At 37.6% G+C, this 18,508-nt stretch overlaps 1 protein-coding gene across 2 annotated transcripts in view; it reads right to left on the bottom strand.

Moving 5' to 3' along the window:
* The window catches only part of GLRA2 (glycine receptor alpha 2), a 122,464-nt gene that overhangs the window by 60,073 nt on the left and 43,883 nt on the right, over positions 1-18,508 (bottom strand). For both annotated transcript variants that reach the window (XM_009089667.4, XM_009089668.4), the window contains exons 5-7: positions 16,271-16,353; positions 15,199-15,336; positions 12,815-13,029 (exon numbers count right to left, since the gene is read on the bottom strand). In XM_009089667.4, coding sequence (XP_009087915.1) covers positions 12,815-13,029; positions 15,199-15,336; positions 16,271-16,353 — 436 coding nt within the window. The remainder of the gene's footprint in view (positions 1-12,814; positions 13,030-15,198; positions 15,337-16,270; positions 16,354-18,508) is intronic.

The raw sequence follows: 18,508 nt of genomic DNA, 5'->3' as shown, positions 1-18,508 counted from the left end.
TCAACCCTTTCTGTGAAAAGGATCTTTCCTAATATCTAATCTAAACCTGCCTTGGTGCACCCTGTGGTCATTTCCTCTTGTCCTGTCACTTGTCACCTGGGAAAAGAGGCTGACCCAGCTGGCTGCAGCCTCCTTTCAGGAAGGAGAAGAGTATATTGTAGAGACCAATAAGGTCCCACCTCAGCCTTCTTTTCTCCAGTTTAAACACCCCCAGCTCCCTCAGCTGCTCCACATCAGACCTGTGCTCCAGACCCTTCCCCAGCTCTTTCTCTAGACATGCTGTAGCACCTCAATGTCTCTCTTGGAGCAAGGGGCCCAAAACTGAGCACAAGATTGGCTGTGTGGCCTCAACATCACCAGTGATATACATCACTAGTTGATTTTAAATTACTAAAGATCTTGTTATATATTTCTTCCTCTCTTCACCCTGCCCCATCTGTTAAAGGGGTTTTTCTTTTTTCTTTTTTATCTTGCATGGATGAAAAAGTGACTTGTTACATTGGTACAGCTCCCATAACCCAAAAAGACTTCCACATTTAAAATTTTTTACTATTTTTAAAATCATCTTATTCACTTCAATTGGTATTAGAAATTATTGCCTATCCACTTTATTCATGAAGAGCTTTTTCTCTCTCAGACTAATGCTGTCACTGTGTTGCCTTACATATCTTGAGTTCTAATGCCATTATAGTGCAAGGATTTCATATCACCTGAGCTCCACACCGCCTCAATGTTTCTCACAGGCAGCTCCTCTAAACACTGCCTGGTCCTTGCAACAATCATCTGACTCCTCCCACTCCTGAGCCCATAACCCATTCTTCTATATCACTTGTCCTTATTGGCTACAGGTGTGGCCTGGTAAGATCAGGCCTGCTTCTAATCTTTAGTAATTGGTCCAGCTAGTAATTGCAACTCATTGGGGGATAAGATTACTTTCTATACCACCTTCATTTACCCATATTGTATCCCCCTACATCACTGGAACTCTTCTGTCTTATAATCAAAGAAACTCATACATTTACATGTTCTATACAAATCCACATTACTCCCATTTGATGATACAAAGACTTCTTAAAAATTCTGACTTCACCTCCCCCATACACCCAAATCATCACTTGTTTGTCTGGCTGGAAACTGGGAGGCTCTCAGGCAATCACACTTTTCCCAGCTGCCCAAGACTCTACTGCAGTTTAAGTGGCTAAAATGAATATAAACTACCATTTTTTACAACCCTGTCTGATGATACTCCTTCTAAGTTACCACTCATTTTAATGAAACTTTTCCATTTTTATTTCAAGAGGTATAGAAAGGGACTGGCAATGGAGCATCAGCTCTGGAAAGATGTGGGGAAAAGATGAATATGGCTGAGACTATAAACACAACAGAGTAGGGGGAGCAGGAAGAAGGAAGCTATTTAAAGAGTTTCCACAGTAGTGTAGTTGGGGTTACTATATTTTAAAAGATTATATTGGCACAGTGAGAAAGATACAAGATTGAAGGCTGACAAAGACATTGAATGAGTGAGAGGCAAAAGAAGCTCAGTTTGTAGTTCACAAACAACAAAAAATGTTCAAAAGGTCACTTGGTTTCCTCATAGGATTTCCTGAATGAGAAGACACTGGGTCTGGATAGCATTTGGAGACCAAACAAGAATTGCATAGCAAGGAACACTGGCTGGAGGGTAAAGCCAGAGAATCCTGTCTTAAAAAACACTTATAAGAGTGTGCCCAGGTAGTTATTGAAATAAAATTCCAAACTCTATTTTCAAAAGAAGACTGCACACTGTTCAAGACAAGATTAAGCCAAATACAGTATATCTATAAACACAACTGTAGCAGAAATTGGGTGCAAAAAATAGTGTTATCCTGGAAAGTCACACTGGCCCTTGTGGAGCTGGAAAATTATTTTTACAAGTCACTAAGCCACATCAGAATTCAAAGAGGCCAAATTATGCCCCAGTAACTTGAAGCTTCATATGTTGGCTACAAAGAGCATGGTTGGAGCTCAGTGTGAGGCAGTTTGATTTTATTCTTTTCAGTGTTTGCGTGCCTGAGCTTGATCTTGTGTGCTAAGTTTTTAATTAGAGCTTTTTTTCTCTGAACTCTTGGTATTATTCATGCTTGAAAAGTACCTACCAGTATCTCAAAAATGCTAGATCTGAGTAGTATGCAATTTTTCCCCTCCCTCAAGATTTTTGACATTTCAGAAATGTATTCTAAATTAGAATTAAAAGAAAATGTAAAAAAAAAGTCACAAACCACAATTTTGGGGGTTTTAAATAATGTAAATTGAATAATTTCTATAATTTCTGTTATCATGTCAAACTTTTCAGATATTTTTAGACTGGTTAAATTTTGATTTCCAGGTAAGGAGGCATTTCAATAATAGTAATAATAATAATAATAATAATAATAATAATAATAATAATAATAATAATAATAATAATAATAATAATAATAATAATAATGATGTTTTGGAGAAATCAGACAGTGGTGGCTGGAAGTCAACAGGAATTATTTGGGAAATTTTTCCAACAAATGAAAACATGATGCTAAAGTATCCTTTTCATAGCTTCAACAAAGGGATGTGTTTTACAAAAAGCAGCTCCTCAGAGAAAAATGCCTGACCCCCACATAAAGTGTTTGTCACTGCTGGAGCACAGATCTAATACAATGTGTACTACACAAAGAGAAGAAAGGAAGAACTATTTATTTGATTTCAGCTGTAAACTGCAGAATTCGTTTTTATCTGGAGATAGCATATCTGAAAATTCACTTTCATTCTCTCTTCAGGGTGATTTTCACTTGCCTTTTCTTTAGAAGAGCATCTCAGAAGAGTATAAATTGAAAAAAAAAATCACAATGAGAACAGCAGCTAGCAGTGCCAAGGATGTATTTTAAAGTCTCTTTCACAGATGGCAGGCAGAAGAGCTGGGTAAGATGATTTTGAACTCTGCTGTGGACAACAGCTGCTATAGAAAACACCTTGCTTTAACTAAGAGGGAAGTGCATCTGGAGGAAGTCAGTCTAATCACAGAAATCATGAATGAAACTGGCCAGATGAACTGCCTTGAACTGAAGTTCCCCTATTGAGGCAATGCACAGCCTTTAATTAGATATGTCTTTCAATTTGGGAAAAGCTTTTACTGAAACCTCATTAATGTAAGAAGCTAATCCACTCTTATAACTGCACTCATCAAGAGAATTTTACCTTTGAACAATTCACCCTGACATCATTTGCCAGGCTACAGGTCTCTCCTGGAAGGATGTGTAGTACACACATTTTTAACTTGTCAAACATCTGTCTGCTGTTCCAGTCAATGAAGACTGTCCCAGTCTGTTCCAGCTGTGCAGCTCACACATAACATTTCTAGCCTGAGCAATGCAGTGTTTATCCTGATCCTAACAGGGCACTGGAAAATTGTCAGGAAAAAAAAATTCTCATTTACCAAAAGTCCCCAAGCATACCCAGTTAAAATCAACACTACACCATTACTAAAACATGAGAAATTAACCAGCTTCAGAGGGAATCATTAACCAATTAAGAGAATAATTATGTGTTTTTCTTCCCCCTCACTAGCTGGGGTAGATAAAAAAAATATACCAGAAAAAGAGACCATATTACTTCCTAGAGTGGTATTTTATCCTTTTTCCTTTTTGAGATACATAAAACCAATGTTGGTTTGGTTGGTTTTTTTTGGTTTTTTTTTTCATATCCAGGCATAGATATATGCATAAATGAGTTGATCTGTGCTATTTTCATAACATAATCTTGTCATCCTTGACTTTGGGGAGCCCTGGCAAAAAATAAGGGCAGCAGTAAAGCCTGAGCATCCAAAGTCACATCATTGCCAGTGACAGGATTTTGTTTTCATTCTGAGCAGATTCTGTTTGTGCTAGAATGTTCAGGAGACGGCAAAATGCAGCCAACAAACTCATAAAATAGATCCTGTCAGACAACTACAGCTTTCTTTAAAAAGCAAGTGAGTATCTTTATTGTTTGAATTAGAAAAAGAATCAGAACAGAGTGTCTAACTCTAAAGAGCTTTTATTTTAATTCTGACATTTCTGCTGCTTCACTTTCTTAATTTTTCATATTTTCTTTGTCAGTTCTGTGAAAAATCAAAGTGGTTTTAAGTCATTTTTTATGAGCAGAGCACACCCAAGCATAAAGTGGTGTGGTCCAGGAGGATGGTACTCTCATTGCAGTCTGTCACCAATATATATGGGTCCCTCAGAAATTAAGTGATGATTTCAACTTGATCATCCCTTAAGAAATGGATGGACATCAATGCCTCATGATCACAGATAAATTTAAACAGTAGAACTGCTAACAAAATTTTAGCACAAATCAATCAATAAAGTATTCCAATTGCTAATACATGCACAAAGGAAAATGCCCTTCTGCAGGAAAGAGACAGAAAATACAATTATTTACATCAATGAAGTAATTAAAGACAATTTTTAGTTTCTCAGTATACATCTTTATAACAGAAAGGGTTTCTCCAATAAGTGACAAATATTGATATATTCTCTATATATGTGTCATTATCAATAGCTATTTGTAACATAATTGTACTATCTTTTCAGTGAATCATTGAACTGAGCAACATTTTTTATGTGTTCTCTCTTTTTTTTAGCTTACATTTTCTGCTGTGACTTAGTCATTATGTTCCTCTCTAGACATACTGAAAGCTCTGGCTCTGTTCTCCAGAGCCTTAACCTTTGGTAGAATGAGGGAAGACAGCACACCATGTCTGTTTCTCACAGACAGGGCAGCCTAACACCAGAGAGAAGCTTCTGAGGATCAAAGCTTTTTATTCTCATGCTCTCTTCTCTTTGAGACAAGATATCTCAATTAACTCCAAGCTTCTTGGAAGAGGAAATAAGAAGAAAAAATCACTGTTTCATCACGGTTTAAAACTTTAAGACAAGGGTTTGTGAATAATGACACATTCCAGAATGCATGACCATGCCTTAAAAACCAAAATTATATAATTTTCTTGGCAATACCTAGATTAGAATTGCGTAATTTCCAAAGCTGAACTGAATTCAGCAAAGACTATTGTGCCACACTATTGGTGAATTAAAGTTGTAGTTTTGTCATAACACAGATATTTTATGTAAAAACAAGACACACTGAGTCATTTAATCCCTGCTCCAACAGAAGTTTGTTTGATGCATCCATGAAAAATCAAATTATCTCCCTGTCTTTTCCTTGCAGGGAAGAGGGAGAGGAGAAGAGGGAGTTAATACTTTTAGGTATTAACAAGCAATTCTTTTTTCCCATGAAAGTCTTTCCCAAAAGGAAAAGAAAGACCTGTCATTCAAGTAACAGAATTCAAATGGCTCCATTGTCACTCAAAGACAACTTTTGGGAGTAAGATGTCAACGGCCCAGCTGCTTCAGCAGCCACGTGCGGTGAGCACTGATATTCAGACTGGAAGGCAGCAGCCTTGAGGTAAACTGCAAATGAAAATGGTTTTCACAGACTCCAGGGGGTCCCATCAACATTATTTCAAATGAAATATTAACAGATTATATTCATAAGTAATAGTTCTAGATGATCTAATAGAGTCAAGTCTTGCAATTACTTGAAAGGCATGAGCCACAACAGAGTAAGTCATTGCTTCAGAGAGGGTTTGCAGCGCTTGTGTCTGTGAAAGAGCAGCAGAAGGCACTCCTCAGAGAGACACTAAAAGCCACCAGAAAGTCCTGAAGGGTGTGACAATGAAGCTGAAGGCTCCAGTATCGTGCCAGGGTTATGAAACAATCACCAGACTGGTGTGCACAATAACTTCAACCCTTCTTTGATGCTCGAAATAGGCTCTGCTGAATGCCAGCCCTCCCAGATGAATGCATTATAAAACCTGCTGAGGAAGTGCCAGGAGTACTCAAACTACATCCCAGAGGTATTCAGACACATTTTATGGCATATTTTTAGCTGTCACACATGACAGCAACTACTGCTTTTGTTGTACAGTAAATACCACCGTCTTCACTATACAGAAAAGCAAACTTTGAAGTTTAGATGAGTACAGTGGAAAAGGTGACTGATTTACTCAGCTATTCATTTTTCACTTCCACAGAGTAGAATCTGCTATAGATCCTAGTGTATTGGTATTAATCAAACATACCAGTCATATCTCAGCAGTCAGCTTTGCACAGAATGAAGGAGAGAGGGAAACTCCAGAGCCCACACACAACCACTATAAGACCCAAAGACTGTCCAGGGTACCACAGACCTGCAGCCAAACTAAACAGAATAAAGTGACAATTTCTAGCATCAGATTAAGGTGCTGTGTTTTAACTGTTATATCCTTCTTCCCACTGCTTTTCCCACAAGTAGCATGGATTCTGCTGGGTTTTGTCTTCTTACCTATGCAGAATACTGAAGATTTCAGTTTTATAGAACTAGAAACAGTTGTGGAATGGAAGAAAAAGAATTCTTCCTATTATGGATGCATGATTACAGCATATATAACTGTGCCAGCGATCATCCAACATCATTTTAATTGAGGTTTCTGCTCCCAGTGAAGTTGTAACTGCACAGGCTAGCTCTGTAAGTATCTACCTAGGTCTCAAAGGTGCAAAATTTTGAAGAAAACAAGGTGTCTTTAACAAGACCAGCTGCTGTACCTGGAAGTAGAAGAGAAGTTTCTGGGCACCACAGATTCTTTTAAGTGGGGCCAAGGATGTATTTTCAAGCTGGCACTAACATGGCCACAGTGCTATTAATATTTTAGGAGACTGGAAAGTTCTCTCTGGTACTCCATGTATCATCTGATGAATGCACCACATCTCCCACTGCCATTCTGACAACCTCCTGCCCTCAAGCACACACACATTAATATCCTGCCTCAAAACCATTACTGAGAATACATACTTAAAGGGAGATGAAGTAAGAATAAAGAAATGACATATGAAAATCTGTAGAGCAGAACCAGAAAAAACCTTTCCTGAACTATAAGTTATGGTTAGGTACTTATAAATGACTTGTCAGGAATAATTTTTTTTCTAGCATTTTTTAGGACTTTTACTTACACACAAAAGTCTATATTTAGTTCCAATCAGTTTGTACACATTTAATTGTTTCAATAAGTCACAGTATGCAAACAAATGTCCACTCACATAAAGCTTTTTATTTTTGGAGCTTTTTTTGTTGAAAATTAGGTTCAGTCAATATGACTTCCTTCATCATACAGAGTAGAACAGATTTCTATATCCAGATTCAAATATTGTGTGGAATACACCAATGGATATTGCAAATATTGTCTCAATACAAAAATTAGTTGTACTTATCTTTGTCAACCCCCACCCTCCCCCCTGCATAAAAAAAAAAGAGTTAAAGTAGGTTTCAAGATCTCTTAATATTAGTAAAAGGAGGAATATATGTTGTATGTCAAAACTACAATGTGAACAGAAAAGAAAGTTATATAAGAATGCTGGAAATTAACAAAATGAGTGCATCCTAAAACATTTCCATGCAGGAACATGACTGAAGAGTAGTTCCTCATGGCTACCTGACAATGCAGCCTGACTGCCCAAGACTTTGGACAGGATACCCTCTCTCACTCTTTTAGAAATCTGACCACCAATAAAATATTCATGGGATCCTGAACAAATTTTTTTAAAGTTTGTTTACAGTAACACTATCAGGACACATAAATATGTGATGTAGACCAGACACATTAAAGTACCAAGGTTTAGGACCATTAAGTCTCCAGCAGGAATTTGTAAACAGCTTATAACAATAGGGTTGTCTTAATCACTTAAGCAGTGTGTAAAATGCTCAGACACCCACATAATCCAAGTGCCAATTAACAAATCTCATGACTGCCAAATTACTTCCATATTTCCTCTTCAGATCTGGAGACTAGACTAAAAGTAATTTGTCAAAAAATTGCTTCCATTCCAAGCTACTTCATTATTGCTTTTTTTACCATAATGCCACAGCAGAATGTATCATCTCTGTGCTTTGCTAATGAAACAGTAAGTGATCACATTTGGTGCCCTACTTCCTATCAAAGCAAATGTACACAGAACAAAATCATTACTGATAATGGCAACTATTCCTTTGTCCTTATTGGTATTGTTCCTCATTTCTTTTTTATTTTTTTTTTCTTCTTATTATGGTATCATTTTACCCTTAATTAAAAAAAAAAACAATCAAAAGTGCCATATTCTTGTATCTTCTTTACTTGATAGCTTATGACATTCAAAAAAAGAAAGAAGACTGGCCTGCCAGAAGTCAAAGAATCTGTAAAAGACTCCAAATATCTTGGGGATAGTGGATGACACATAAAAACAGTCATTTGCTGCCAAAGGGGATAGACTTCTTTGGCTTTGGTTTTTCAAGTCTCTGTACCTATGCTTTTATTGCATTTGGTAATATATGGAGTGATTTAAAGCAAAATGAAGTGAATGAAAGGACTCCCAGAAGTTTTGGTGAGCTTTGAATGAGCCTTTTTTTCTGCACTGATTGTTGTTCCCTGGGGACAGAAAATGCATTCATTAAGCACTGTGCATTAAAGCAACACAATATGAATGCTATGCAACTGTGTAAAATACAGTTGCCATCACTTGACTTAAAATATCCTGAAATGTTTTGCTTTATGGCATTAAAAGTAACTCATTTTCTTGGACTGTTGTTGCTAAGGTTTGGTTTATGTAAGTGTTTTAAGAAGAAAGCAGTCTGAAAAATACACAACTGGCACAGCAGAGAACTCATTATTCTTTCAAATGCCTCTTTTGAAAATCCTTTCAAACTTTTTATTCTGTTGATTCAACAGGAGAGCCATTTACAAGTAAAAAGAATAGCAAGAAAATGGTGCTTCAAAGCTCTGAAGAAAAGAACTGTTTTGGAACACCTCTTAACAATTCTGCACTACCTGCCCTTGAATTCCCCCTGCTTTACTCCCCCAGCTTATACACATCTGGGACTGTAAGTAAAGACAGATGTCCTGGTGTCCCTTGTGGTGCCCAGACAATCCTCAGCCCCTGTTTTGATGGATACATGGTGCCCTCTGGGTCCATGGGACTGCTGCTTCCAGAGGACAAGCACGTGCTGGGCCCTGCCTGGATGCACAGCCGGTCACATCAGGTTCATAACTGGTGCACACTGGAACTTCTCTGCAGAGGTAAAGCCCAGCACAGGCCAGGGATGTAAGGGATGGCTTGTGCCCAGGACTCTCACAGGGAGCTCAGGGTTACCTGGAGATTTCCCTGTGGCTGTGTGGTCCCAGTGATTGCCCAGTTGGCACCCAGGATTTCTGCTCAGCTGGCTGATCAGCAAGAGCCACTGGTGCAGCTGGGTGCACAAACATTACCCAGATGGAGTTTCTAAGTGGAAAGGGATGATGGGACCAGGGAGTTCAGACATAAGATTATCAGATGTGGGTAAGACTTTTACACATGCACCTGTGGGAAGAGGAACTGATCATAGAAATCCTGCTATTTTGGATCCCCGTTCCTGGGCATCCCAGTGATGAATTAGTCAAACTGGAAGTAGGGAATTCCATCCCAGCTTTCTGGATGAGTTCTTTAACACCCCCAACACAGGGCAATTCCATGTTACAGGACCCCTCACAAGTTCTCTGTAACATACAAAAAATAATTTCATCACTTTAAAAGAGATTGGCTCCATGGTGAATATTTCTTGGAATTTCACTCCATATTCTTAGAGAGCATTACAAAATACTTCAAATATAGTAATTCCACAGAAATACTACAAAATTCTCCAAAGAAATATATTTCATTTAGAAGATACATTCTAGATAGTTCTCTCATATGCAGCAAATATGAGCTTCAGATTGAATTAATTTCATTCTTTCATTTCCTTTCATTTTCCTTTCTTTGCTTTTCAGCAATCTCAGTCTTATGTTTAATTTTCAACAGCTGAGTGCCTAATGTCTGTGTGGCCATGACCTACTATAATGAAATCAGTGTATGGAAATGAATGTTAATTATTAATATGGAAAAGAGCTATTTGAAGCAAAGAGAATATTGTTGTGTTATCTTACACCAAGGTTGAGAACAATACGTAGGTAATTGCTTCTAAACAGTAACACTTTAGTCATTTAGATAGTGACTTGGAAACAGACAAAGACCCTAAGGAATCTTATCACAATTTTTCTTTGTCTTTCTTAGGTAAAGAAACTATTCCCTTTAAAGCTGGCAAATTGTGATACTTTGTTGTTTTCTGTGGTAAAGCTCTATTAAAATAGAGAAGAATGGAAAGAAACTCTTGGCATGAAACTGGGTCAATTAAAGTTAAATTGCATAAATCTATATTAATAAGAACAGGACACAAAGAAGGATGGGGAAATTATATTGGATTCAATCCTAGGCTGCTTTCACAAAGCAAAGTTGCATCTGTGTTTTTCAGTATTCTTGCAAAAATAACCCTCCTGAAATATCTTATTCTTTTAGACATTCATGCTAGGAGCAACTTTTAAATGGATGTTTCATTGGCAGCCTTACTTCCTGTGTCTTGGCAATATGTAGACAAGGTTTAGAAAACCATTTTTTTTTAAACAGGGATTTTGAGGCTTCCGATCTGACACTGATTTGTTTCAATTCTTTTCATATTTTTATTTCTAAGTGCATTTCAGCTGGACAGATTTTATTAATAAATACAATTTTCATATTAAGTTACAGATGGGGTTTTAAAATAGCTAAATGCCTGGAACAACGATAGCAAGAAAATCTTGTTTTTGTGTAGAAGGAATCAGGTAGTGGTGATTCAGGACCTGAATGGTGCCCATGTTTCCTCAAGCACCTGAATCATCCAAGGTGGGAGTCAGCTGGCTGGAATGCTGGCATTTACTTAGAATCACATTTTTAAGTCAAGTGACACACCTTCAAAAGCTCCCACAAGGATTAACTAACATATAGAGATCAAAGCTGTAAATTAAAGCTCAGCTGAATTACACAGAAAAAATGCAACAGCCTGACTGAATTGAGTTGTACTGAGCTTTCTGGTGAGATACTTTTCTTAGTTCCTGTGTTCTGGCAAAGCAAGACAGCAGAATAGGAGAAGATGGAGTATGGGCAGAGCACCACCATGCTCTGACAGCTGATGAGATAAATGTATTTAATCCTGAGGCTGGAGAAGAATCTCTGCAATAATCAACATATCATAGTCAACATATTTTGCATCTTCCCATTGTTCCACTCAGAAAATATTTTTCTACTCAAACACAACAGAATGCAAAAGGGAAAACATTTCAGCTGGATCAAAGGCCTGTGATGAAAACACCTTCTAAAGCATTTGGGGCACACCAACACTGCAGAGCCTTTTGTTTGCCCAGCAGGAAATGTGGGTAGGAATCTCCACCACAGTGATTCTATTATCTATACTTCTCAAGCCAGATAATTTATAATAAATTTGGAATATTTCACCTGGATTCATGTTGTGCCATCTAGACACAGTCTTCATCAACTCAGAACTTGCTATTTAAAGAGCCTGTATGCTTCTTGCCAAGATTATCTTTTCAGAAATTCTTTCCAGAATGTTCACTGGTAATATGGACTGAATTGTCTGAAGAAATCTTTAATAAATTTTCAGTTTGAAATTCTGAGTTAATATATGAGAGGCTTTCAGTTTGCATTGAAAATTATGTGTCTCTCCAAGTGAATAAGGGAAGCTGAATGAAACGTACTCCCCAGATTTTTAAGTGATACTTTCTCATTACTAGCAAAGGAGCAAGACAATCTGTGCACTTTTTGGACTTGCCCTATATTTTTTGAAGTTTCCCTCTACTTGAACAACCTGAATCTTTGGAATGAGACCAAATGTGATACTGAGGGTGAAGCACCACAATATACAGCCTGCTTGCTTGGAATGGGTCATGATATACACAAACACTCAAAATTTGTGCTTTTCCTTGATACTCTGATCCCAGTCCCTTTGATGCTAGACTGCTGGAAAAGGACTCTTCAGGGAGTGTATCTCATAACTCCTTAGACTGTGGCAAACTTTCCTACCTCTGGGCTCCCTTACTGAAAGTTGTATAAAACCTGAGTTTGCACACTAAATTTGGCTCGGAATGCTGTTACCAGAGGCATTTGGGCTATGCCTATGCTGAAAAGAGCTGTCAGCCTGACTAAAGAGAGAATTCAGCCTGTAATCTGTAAATTCATCTACAACATCTGGCTAGGATTAATAAGACCACAAAATTTGACTGAGAGGATATTTTTGTGCATAGATGGGATGAAGGTCTTCAGTTGACACTTGAATGAGTGGAATATGGACAAATTCTGCTGTGAAACAAAGACACCAGCAGTCCCCCCACTAAAAAGGTTCACCAAAGAAATCTTTTAGTTGCATATATGTTACAAACATGTATTTTATATATACATTTATATATATTTATATATATACATTTTATATATACATTTCTGGGGGATATATTTATATATTAAATGGACTAAATGCCATATCTAGAAACATCAAGATATATGAGTGTCTAACAGTCCAGTGTTTTTTAAATCCCTAGTCTGAAAGAAATCCAGTAAGATATCTAAATACTTTAGAAAGTCTGGTTTCTAAACACTCAAAAATAAGTGTCAAAAACTAGTAGAAACTCCTTAAAAATTCATAGTGCTGTACCATTCAGCCATCCACCAAAGCAGCAGAAACATTCCTTAAGTCAAATGCAAGGAAGGGTACTGCAAATTTAACATCACACTGTTATCACTTTCTCACATATCCTTATCAGATGCATATTTACACAGATCTTCCTGAAATTTAAAAGGGTAGCACAAACATTTCTTATTAAGAGCAAATTCATGGGACAAAATTATTTCCTTACTTTTGGGAGGGAAGCTCTTGATCCTGAGCTTTGTGTGGTCATTGTCAAAACTGTAGTGATGCCCAGTGCAACTCTGGCTGGAGCAGCATCCATGTTGATCCAGAAAGAAACCCAGGATAAAATGACAATCAGCAGGCTAGGAATGTACATCTGGATTAAATAGTATCCCATCTGACGCTCCAAATGAAACTTGACTTCAATGCATGTAAACTTTCCTAGAACATGAAATTACTTTCATAAATGCTTTTTGCACATTTTTATCTTGTTTTCTGAACATAAGTTAGATGTGTGGCCTGTTTCCTAACCTAATACTGTAAGCAGATCCTGATACACAAGCACAAGTCAGCCACTTGTTGCATACTAGCTTGGGGGAAGCATGGGACCACTGAAGTATACTGTGCCCAGTTCTTCATATTAACTGATAAAATTAATATTAGCACAATTGTTTCACCTCCAGAAAATATAAGGTAATGCCTCTTTTCTCAAAATTCAATGTACTTTTACTTTGGTCAAATATAATTTTAAGCATTAAAAGGGGACAGCATTTTGGTCTTTTAGAAGCATGATATTAAGCAATCGTGTTTGAACAGACAAATTGTAAACTACTGCTCTTAGTCCTAGGGTAGATCACACTCCTCATTCTGCCAATGTCACTTGCCCCTGTCTGTGGATTTTGTCTCACAGCAGAATCAACTCAAAATCTGCTTTGAATTTTGCTAAAAGTCTGACTCCAGGAAGCCTAAACCCATCTCTCGTGGGAGGTGAGAGATTCTTCAAACAAGCAATAGCTGCTGCACAGCAGCCCTGGGGGACAGAGGTTCTGGGGTGCCTTGCAGGGGAAGCAGTTGTGCAGCAGGAGATGCAGAGTCCTGAGCTGCAAGAGCTCATCAGCTACTAATGCAATCAGTGCGCTGCTCTCAAAATTACTCTGGGTTAGGTACTCACTGCAGGCAGACTACAGGAAGGCCTCTCATTCCTAAAGTGTCATTCTAATGGTTTCAAACCATTTTGTGTTGGTTGGAAAATGAACAAAGATGCATTTTTCCTTGTTCACCCTTTCAGGGGAAATTAGACTTTGCTCCTCCGCGTGCTGTCCCTGTAGTTTTCTGGTGGTCTACAATGCTGAATGGTGGGTGCAAGAGTCAGTACAAAGGGAAGGGCAGAGGCTGACAAAGAAAGGAGGGGAGACTGAATAGCATCCTCTGACAGCCCAGAAGTTCTGTAATGAGTGAGCTGTGACTGGAAAGGCAGATGCTGAGACCTGGGCAGAGGCTGTTCCTGGCCAGTCTGCCCATTCAGAAGGGGACAGGGAAGGGCTGTGCTGGCCACCTGTGGCAGCAATGGCAGGAGTAGCACTGTCTGTCACTGGCTCTCCAGACTTCTATGGCACAGCCTGGACAGTGAGCTTAGGAGAAGGCTGAGTAATGAGTTTTATCCACATTTTAATTTCACACTAAACCTGAAGGAGCAAACTACAGAGAAGACATTAGTGGGTGTGCCAATCACAAAGTTTTCCTTCCTTGGTACTTTGGGCTCCAAAATGAGAGGATGCATTTATAAAAATTAAACCAAACAATTTCCATAAGAAATAAATATGACATTATTTTTGGCAGAGGCAGAACATCTCATATTGTATTTTTTCATAGACTGAAACAAATGTATTTGATGCAACCAGATCAGCTCTTATGCTGAAATGATGAAAGAGCTATTTTAGATGAGAGGGATTATATTTAATCCCAGAAAGAACCCAGAAAACTGTTCTCTAAATGCTGTCCCCATTAAATAAACTCCAAGCAGCTAAATCAAAATTTTAACAGAGTTTCCTCTTCTAGACTCCTAAACAGCAAACAATAGAACAAAACTTAAGAGTATTAAAAAAACAACATTCCATGTCTGTACACTATTCAGATCAGCAATGAAAATATTGTCCTTTCACATGCTACATCTCATAAATTAGACTACACATAAAAGCTGGTGAAAATTTAATATTTTTCCTCACTGGAAATTTGATATGCTGGAGAAATAAAGTAGGTTCAGAAAAATCAGTACTTTAAAAGTGATAAATCAATGTTTAATAAAAGAATAAGTTTTTAAAAATTTTTCATTTTAAGAATATCAAAACAATTAGATTTTTAGCAGTTTTTAAATATTTTTAATACTTCAATGATTTTACAGACATTAGAATAATGAAATTAAAGTGAACTTTGAAATTAAATCTTTCAAAATTTCAGAGAGAAAATTTCTTTCTATTCAGATTTAAAAATAAGTGTGACTGAATCAAACTTTAATTTATTTTTTTTTCAATTTACCCATATTTTTCCATTTCAAATTGGCAATGGATACCACTGGAACAACTGATAGAAAAAAAATAGAATAATGCTCACCAGTGTTGTAATGTTTTGTACAATAACCAAGTTCTTTATCTTCTTTTAAAATAAACTGTGGCAAGGTCAAACCCTCTGCAACTTGCACAGGTCCATCACTTAGCCACTCAAATATCAGATCATTCATGGTGTAGCCAACTGCAATAAAGGAATCAGAGTTTATTAGATGGCAACTGACCAGAAAAGAGCAAATGTTCTTATGTCTGAGAAGCATGTCTTTTATTGCAACATGTGTAATCTCAGCTACATTTTCAAACTGTTCAATTAGCAGCACAATTCCTCTTAGCTGTTGGTTGCTATAACTACACCATTACTCTATTAAAAGCAAGAAGTGAACACTGTTATATTCTGAAGTACTGCCCTGGTTTGCCACCAAAAACTAACTTTGCTGGCCCAAACCAGTCTAAGATTCTCTAGGCACAAAGGCAGGTGCCAGCCCACAGTTCATAGCCATACAGCTAAATCCTTTCTCCACTAAATGAAAAAAAAATCTCGGGGTAGGCTGGCACCTGCTGAAGACTGGGAATGATCACTGACACCTGCCAGAGCCTGAGCCACTGCTGGGTTTGTGTGCTTGTTACCTGGGCAGGTGGAGGCAGGGCTGTGGTGTGTGCTGGTTCCCCAGCCCATGCCTTGCCTGGGTGAAGCTCACCAGCTTAGGTATCACTAATGGGAACTCTGCTCCTCGGGTATTTCACTTCCATTTCCCAAAAGTGAGCCTGACTCTATTGGACATAGCAAATCCCTGACTGTGTAATAACTGTTCTCACTTTCCTGAGATTTAGTAATTTTCCCCTCAAAGGGTGGAGAATATATGGAGAATTGCTGCATTTACCCCTGGAAGTGATGCACCTCTGATGGGTAAGGTGATGTGACCCAGGAGGGAGAAAGATAAAGGAGCAGGAATAGCACAGAAACAGGCACTCCTCACATTATGGTGATAAACATAATTCCCTTACAAAACAGGAATACTGAGTCTCACCACAGAAATGTGATGATGTAAATACAATCTACTCACTGAATGTTAGGGTAAAAACTTGTTATTTGATAGATAAGGCAAGTGGGCACTCACAGCTCTCGAGCTGCATTGTACATGTCTGTACATCCATAGGAAAATTCTTCAAGTCCATGGGACAGGACAAGGTTAAAGTGAGCCTAAAATTAGAGAGGAAGAAATATGTTAGACATCTACAGATTTCATCTAAAGCCCCATACTTGGAGTTCAAAGGATCAAGACCAAATCTTAACACCTCAGAGGCTGGGCTCATCTCCCCTTTGAGCTGTGGAGACAAAATGTGTGAGCAAAGCAGGCACCCACAGCCTGCCCTGGCTGAGCAGAGCAGAGACAGAGAAGACAGCATCAGATTGGTAAGACATGATCTCCACTAATGCACCAGTGAACGTTTTGTGTACAACACCGAACCAAATAATCCAAAAGCTGAAATGCCTGGTCATGGGACACGTGGTTTTAAGTTTTATTTTGGAAAAGCAAAAAAAAGAGGAAAAAACAACCATGGGGTTTTTTTAACAAAGTGCTTTTGTTCTGTTGGAATGAATCCCATTTCCAAGCCTTCATTCTTACTGCTCAGCCACTAAAAGAAGGAAAAAAACATTATTCAGTAAAAAATCATATTGCATTAAGGGAGAACAGATAGAAGAAAGCAAGCCTAAAGGAACATATTCATACAAAATATATTTCTCCTTTAATTTTTCAGTTGTTGTTGTTCCAGATAAAGCATAACTTGACTTAAATGGGAATACTTTTAATGTTTCTTTCTTTCTTCCTTTTTTTTTAGCTGATTTAACCTTTTAAGATTTGATTGAAATCTATTTCAAGACTGTCTCTTCTGGTTTTTTTTTCTTTTTGTGCGAGAAGAAGCCATTTTTAGCTAACAAAGATATTGAGATGGCCTAATTACAAACAACTAGCATTGATAAACAGTATAAATATTAGGATTTTGTTTTAAATAATACTTTTAAGATACAATTTTATTTCTGATTACATTCAGCACAAAAAAACCCTCTCTGAAACAAAGAATGCAAAAAAAGCCTCTCTGTGCCCATTTATTATGAAGGGCAGTAACAAGTCTGATTTGAAGGGACTGAAAGATTGACACATTATAATTATAATAATTTTTTAGTTGTGTCAGTGAGCCCACAGGTCACCTGTTTAGAAGTATAACCTTGAAACTATGTTGTCCCACAAACACATGTGATCTCTACCGAGAAATACTTGACTAAATTATCTCTCCAAAGATGATTTTGGGGTTCTTACCACATACAACTATTCAAGGTCTTTCAGTCTATTTATTCACCATGTGAAGTTTTGGTAACCACCTGTCTGGGGCAAAAAGATGATGTTTAGGTAACTGAAATCAAAATTGTCTCACCCAGATCTACGATCACATTCAGCATCACTGCTGTGGCCTACATGTGGGCTATCTAGAAAAAGTTACACTATTTTCATCTTGACACAATCTTCAGCAAACAAGATGATAGTATCAGGAAATTAGAGAACACTTATATGTGGCAGTGAGATGAAGAAAAGTCCCCAGTCTCAACATCTCCATAGGAAATAAACTCACATTTAACCTTTGGGATCAAATAGGAAGAGTATTAAAAAAATAAAATTTTCATCTAGAGAAAAAAGTTCATCCAGTAGGTGTGTGAGTGTCATTGAAAATCTGTCCTTTCCTGATTTAAATATTTTAAGTCCTTGCAAATGTTAACTAGTCTCATTTTCGCTAGGTAATTTCCTGCAATAAAGATTGAGCTAATTAAGTTGCTAATCCCCAGCATTAACAAAACAGTGCCTCTGTCTCTTTCCTGAAACATTGCTATATCAAACTCCCTTATTTTCAGTCATCTTCTAAATATGGCTTAGATGTTTTAAGCTCTTTTCAAACATGCCTTTATGCAAATGCAGCCTTTGTAAATATGTCATTTGTTTGCATACATTGAAGTAGGCATGGGCTATTCACCCCCTGGATTTTAATGTCTGCCAGGTGTGGACTGCACACTGACTTGTTTCCTTTCTTCTTCAGCCCTTTCTACTCCCCAAAACTTCAAGTAATTTGGGGGTTTGACTACATACATGGTCAGGAAGGTCCCTCATTATTTTAATATCAAATTTATGAGAAAGCAAATAGACCCAGTTGCAGCTTTCAAGATTCAAAAGGAAAAAATATCTCCATTGATATAAGGCATACATATAATTTTTTTCCCCTGGAGGTGAGATGAGAAAATTATGTAGGCTCATTTTGTAAGTCCACACAAAGCCTAATGTCCTACTTTCTCTTCCTAATCATTG

The sequence above is a fragment of the Serinus canaria genome, chromosome 1, assembly GCF_022539315.1.
Source record: "Serinus canaria isolate serCan28SL12 chromosome 1, serCan2020, whole genome shotgun sequence".
Classification (NCBI taxonomy): domain Eukaryota; kingdom Metazoa; phylum Chordata; class Aves; order Passeriformes; family Fringillidae; genus Serinus; species Serinus canaria.
Note: the sequence above shows the minus strand (reverse complement) of the source record. Positions and strands in the feature narration are given on the sequence as shown.